This window comes from Mandrillus leucophaeus, unplaced genomic scaffold (genome assembly GCF_000951045.1).
Source record: "Mandrillus leucophaeus isolate KB7577 unplaced genomic scaffold, Mleu.le_1.0 Scaffold151, whole genome shotgun sequence".
Lineage (NCBI taxonomy): Eukaryota > Metazoa > Chordata > Mammalia > Primates > Cercopithecidae > Mandrillus > Mandrillus leucophaeus.
This window is the reverse complement of record NW_012101488.1, coordinates 2,091,790-2,097,088: the sequence shown is the minus strand read 5'-3', so window position 1 is coordinate 2,097,088 and position 5,299 is coordinate 2,091,790. Positions and strand designations below refer to the sequence as shown.

The 5,299-nt window shown below is 48.0% G+C and overlaps 1 protein-coding gene across 1 annotated transcript in view; it reads right to left on the bottom strand.

Moving 5' to 3' along the window:
- Positions 1-1,298: 1,298 nt before the first annotated feature.
- Positions 1,299-5,299, bottom strand: part of LOC105535901 — a 26,247-nt gene continuing 22,246 nt past the window's right edge. The window contains exons 6-7 of the mRNA XM_011975156.1: positions 2,108-2,193; positions 1,299-1,513 (exon numbers count right to left, since the gene is read on the bottom strand). Of these exons, the coding sequence (XP_011830546.1) occupies positions 1,299-1,513; positions 2,108-2,193 (301 nt within the window). The remainder of the gene's footprint in view (positions 1,514-2,107; positions 2,194-5,299) is intronic.

Genomic DNA, 5,299 nt, shown 5'->3' with positions numbered 1-5,299 from the left:
CCTCCCTCTCCCTCCCTCCCTCCCTCTCTCTCTCTCTCTCTCTCTCTCTCTCTCTCTCTCTCTCTCGGCACCTGAATGGGACTTCCAGCCCATAGCAGAGTGCACTGGATTTTATAGACAGGTTTGAGGAGGCGGTGTCTGATTTCCATAGGGCCCACAGATTGGTTGGACCAGCTATGACATTTACATAGTGCTCAAGGAAGCTGAGTCACCCCACCCTAATCTTATTATGCAAATGGACTTTCCACTTGGTGGATGCCATGTTGTCTGCTTTCTACTGTGCATGTGGTTGGAAAGGAAAAGGGAAGATGGAGCTACCATTTTGAAAATGCCTCGTGCCAGGTAGCCTTTTCCTATTGGCACAACTGCTGGCATTCATGTGTGGAAGCTTCTAGACTGCCTCCTATGTCTGCGACTCGATTTTAATGGCTGCTCTTTAGAAAAGAATATGATTTGGAGGGTGCTTTTCATTAAAAGCAAAACCTTACCAAGGACTTTCTTACCCTCGCTATCTGCCTAAAATAATTTATCCTTAACTCCTATATCACTGGGTCCTATTTAGGTTATAAAATTTATTTCATGCTGGGCATGGTGGCTCATGCCTATAATCCCAGCACTTTGGGAGGCCAAGGCGGGTGGATCACCTGAGGTCAGGAGCTTAAGAACAGCCTGACCAACATAGCAAAACCCAGTCTATATTAAAGATACAAAAAAAAAATTAGCTGAGCGTGGTGGTGGGCGCCTGTAATCCCAGCTCCTTGGGAGACTGAGGCAGAAGTGCTTGAACCTGGGAGGCGGAGGTTGCAGTGAGCCAAGATCATGCCACTGCACTCCAGCCTGGGCGATGGAGTGAGACTCTGTCTCAAAAACAACAACAACAAAACAAAACAACAAAACAAAACAACACAACAGAAATTGTGTCATTTCTCCTGAAGTCCATTACAATTCCCTGGTGGGGGATTTTTCCCAGCAAGCAGCAGGAGCCACTAAAACTCTATATCAAAATTCCCGAAGCAGCCGCCTGTGCATTCTGCATTCCAGAGCTGCCCACTATGGGTTGTCACTGTCTAGGGACAGTGGACCTAGAGCTGTTTGAGGACAGGGAGCAGGGCTGCATCACTCACTGACATGTCCCTAGTTATTAGGAACCCTGTCTATTTCCAGGGTCACAAGATTCTCACGGCTTCCTGGGAAATAAGAGTAAACTCCAACACCTACTGGTCATATTTTCTCACCCTAGTTCCCCCTATGTAAAGAACACCCTGGCATGAGGGGCCCCTGCAGGTCACAGACACCATCTAGACTGGACCCAGGTACCCCTGTCCCAGCCCTGCAATGTCCGTCAGTCCCGGGCCCAGTTCCTCCAGAAAGGCAAGCAGGCCCTGATCCCAGGCACCCTGGGAAGACTCAGGGAAGACTTTTCCACAACCCCAGGTGCTGGTGGGAGACCTGAGCTTCTGGAACATGGCACACAGGAGAGCACTGAGTTTTCCTCCTTTCATGGGCTTCCCCTCTGGAACAAGCACAGAAAGAGCTCAATCATTCTGGTGGCATCTGGGTATGATTTCCACCTGGCCTCAGGGAGCCTCTCTCAGGTGACAGGCAGGAATTTGGTAGAATTTCAGATGTTCAAAAATAATGTTAGGGCCAGGCTCGGTGGCTCACGCCTGTAATCCTAGCACTTTGGGAGGCCAAGGCGGGTGGATCACCTAAGGTCAGGAGTTCGAGACCAGCCTGACCAATAAAGTGAAACCCTGTCTTTACTAAAATTACAAAAATTAGCTGGGCATGGTGGCAGGTGCCTGTAATCCCAGCTACTTGGGAGGCTGAGATAGGAGAATTGTTTGAACCTGGGAGGCAGAGGTTACAGTGAGTCGAGATTGCACCATTGTGCTCCAGCTTGGGCGACAGAGTGAGACTCTGTCTCAAAAAACAAACAAACAAACAAACAAACAAAAACCCAGAATGCTAGGAATGCAGATATCACTGAGGGAGAGGGTTGGGCCTCACCAGTGCCTGAGGACCCATCCTCTGATATCTGCCTGGATGGGTGAAGTGCTCTGTGTTCCATCTGCACACTTCAAGCTTGGAAGCCAGTCCCTGCTACCCACAACAAGGACTTGGGGGCAAGTCCCTGGATGGCTGGACTGGATCCCTTCCTGTTTAAATGCTCTGCAGCAGCAGCAGCAAAAACTGCAAGAAGAAGAAACCACTGAAACTCAAGGAGAAAAAAGCAGTTCTAGCGCAGCTGGCCAACTGTACTGGGGTGTTGGCCAACTCTCTGGTGTCAGGCTTCTGAGTCCAAGCTAAGCCATCACAACCCCTGTGACCTGCACGTATACATCCAGATGAGGCCTGAGGCAGCTGAAGAACTACAAAACATTACATTCCATCATTGTGATTTGTTCCTGCCCCACCCCAACTAATCAATCAACCTTGTGACATTCCTCCCCTGGACAATGAGTCTCATGATCTCCCCACCCTGCACCTTATGACCCCCACCCCTGCCCACAAGAGATAACCACCTTTAACTGTAATTTTCCACTACCTACCCAAATCCTATAAACCTGCCCCACCCCTTTCTCTCTTTGCTGACTCTTTTCGGATTCAGTCCAGTTGCACCCAAGTGAAATAAACAGCCTTATTGCTCACACAAAGCATGTTGGTGGACTCTCTTCACATGGACTCACATGACATTTGGTGCTGAAGACCCAGGACAGGACAGGAGGACTCCTTCAGGAGACCGGTACACTGTCCTCACCCTCTCTCCATGAGATCCACCCATGACCTTGGGTCCTTGGCCCAGCCCAGTGAACATCTCACCAATTTTAAATTGGGTAAGTGGCCTCTTTTTATTCTCTTCTCCAGCCTCTCTTGCTATCCTTGCTATCCCTTTACCCTTCAATCTCTCCCTTCCTTAATTTTGGTTCCTTTCCCTTTCTGGTAGAGACAGAGGAGACACGTTTTATCCATGAACTCAAAACTCCAGCACTGGTCACGGACTTGGGAAGACGGTCTTCCCTTGGTGTCTAATCACTGCGGGGATGCCTGCCTGATTATTCACCCACATTCCAGAGGTGTCTGATCACCACAGGGATGCCTGCCTTGATCCTTCACCTTGGTGGCAAGTACCACCTCCCCTGGGTGGCAAGCACCACCACCCACCCTGTGTCTCTACCCTCTCTTTTCTCTAAGCTTACCTTTTTACTATGGGCAACCTTCCACCCTCCATTCCTTCTTCTTCTCCCTTAGTCTGTGTTCTAAAAAACTTAAAACCTCTTCAACTCTTGCCTGACCTAAAACCTAAGTATCTTTTCTTCTGCAACAGCACTTGGCATCAGTACAAACTCAACAATGGTTCTAAATGGCCAGAAAATGCCACTTTCGATTTCTCCATCCTACAAGATCTAGATAATTTTGTTGAAAAATGGCAAATGGTCTGAGGTGCCTGACGTCCAGGCATTCTTTTACACGTCAGTTCCTCCCTAGTCTCTGCTCAATGCAACTCATGCCAAATCTTTCTTCTTTCTCTCCCATCTGTTCCTTCAGTCTCCACCCCAAGCTCTGAGTCTGTTAAATCCTCCTATTCTATGAACCCATGTGACCTCTCCCCTCATCCCCAGACTGCTCCTCACCAGGCTGAGCCAGGTCCCAATTCTTCCTCAGCTTCCACTCTCCCACCCTATAATCCTTCTATCACCTCCTCACATCTGGTCTGGCTTACAGTTTCGTTCCACGACTAGCCCTCCCCAACCTGCTCAACAATTTCGTCTTAGAGATGTGGCTGGAGCTGAAGGCATAGTCAAGGTTAATGTTCCTTTTCCTTTACATTTTAACAAAATTATCCACCACCCTGACTATTCCTGGACTACAGCCACATTTCATTGCTGCCCTTCTTCCCAACCTAAAGCCTCCTTCATGTCTTCCTCTTGTATCCTCCCACCTTAACCCACAAGTATGGGACACCTCTGCTCCCTCCCTGGAAACCAATCACATGCCCATTACTATCCCATTAAAATCTAATCACCCTTACCCCACTCAACTCCGGTATCCCATCCCACAACGGGCTTTAAGGGGACTAAAGCCTGTTATCACTTGCCTGCTACAGCATGAGCTTCTAAAGCCTATAAACTCTCCTTACAATTCCCCCATTTTACCTGTCCCCAAACTGGACAAGTCTTACAGGTTAGTTCAGTATCTGTGCCTTATCAACCAAATTGCTTTGCCTAGCCACCCTGTATTGCCCAACCCGTACATTCTTTTGTCCTCAATACCTTCCTCGACAACTCACTATTCCATTCTTGATCTTAAAGATGCTTTTTTCATGATTCCCCTGCACCCCTTGTCCCAGCCTCTCTTTGCTTTTACCTGAACTGACCCTGGCACCCATCAGTCCCAGCAGCTTACCTGGGCTGTACTGCCACAAGGCTTCAGGGACAGCCCTCATTACTGCAGCCAAGCTCTTTCTCATGATTTACTTTCTTTCCACCCCTCTTCTTCTCACCTTATTCAATATATTGATAACTTTCTACTTTGTAGCCCCTCCTTTGAATCTTCTCAACAAGATACATCCTCCTGTTCTTTCAACATTTATTCTCCAAGGGATATCAGGTATGCCCCTCCAAAACTCAAATTTCTTCTCCATCCATTACCTACCTCAGCATAATTCTTCATGAAAACACGTGTGCTCTCCCTGCAGATCATGTCTGGCTGACCTCTCAAACCCCAACTGCTTCTACAAAGCAACAACTCCTTTCCTTCCTGGGCATAGTTGGATACTTCAGCCTTTGGATACCTGGTTTTGCCATCCTAACAAAACCATTATATAAACTCACAAAGGGAAACCTAGCTGACCCCATAGATCCTAAATCCTTTCCCCACTCCTCTTTCTGTTCCTTGAAAACAGCTCTAGAGACTGCTCCCACACTAGCTCTCCCTGACTCATCCCAACCTTTTTCATTACACACAGCCAAAGTTTAGGACTGTGCAGTCAGAATTCTTACACAAGGACCAGGACTGTGCCCCATAGCCTTTTTGTTCAAACAACTTGACCTTACTGTTTTAGGCTGGCCCTTATGTCTGCATGTGGCAGCTGCCACCACTCTGATAAGACAGCTAAAGAAGCAGCCAGTATTCCTACTTCTGTCCCTCATGGCCAGTTTTCTTCCTTCTCATCAGTCACTCCTACTTACTCTTCCACTGAAGTTTCCACCTATCAATCCCTCCCCACTCAAGGCAAATGGTTCTTGGACCAAGGAAAATATCTCCTTCCAGCCTCACAGGCCCATTCTATTCTGTC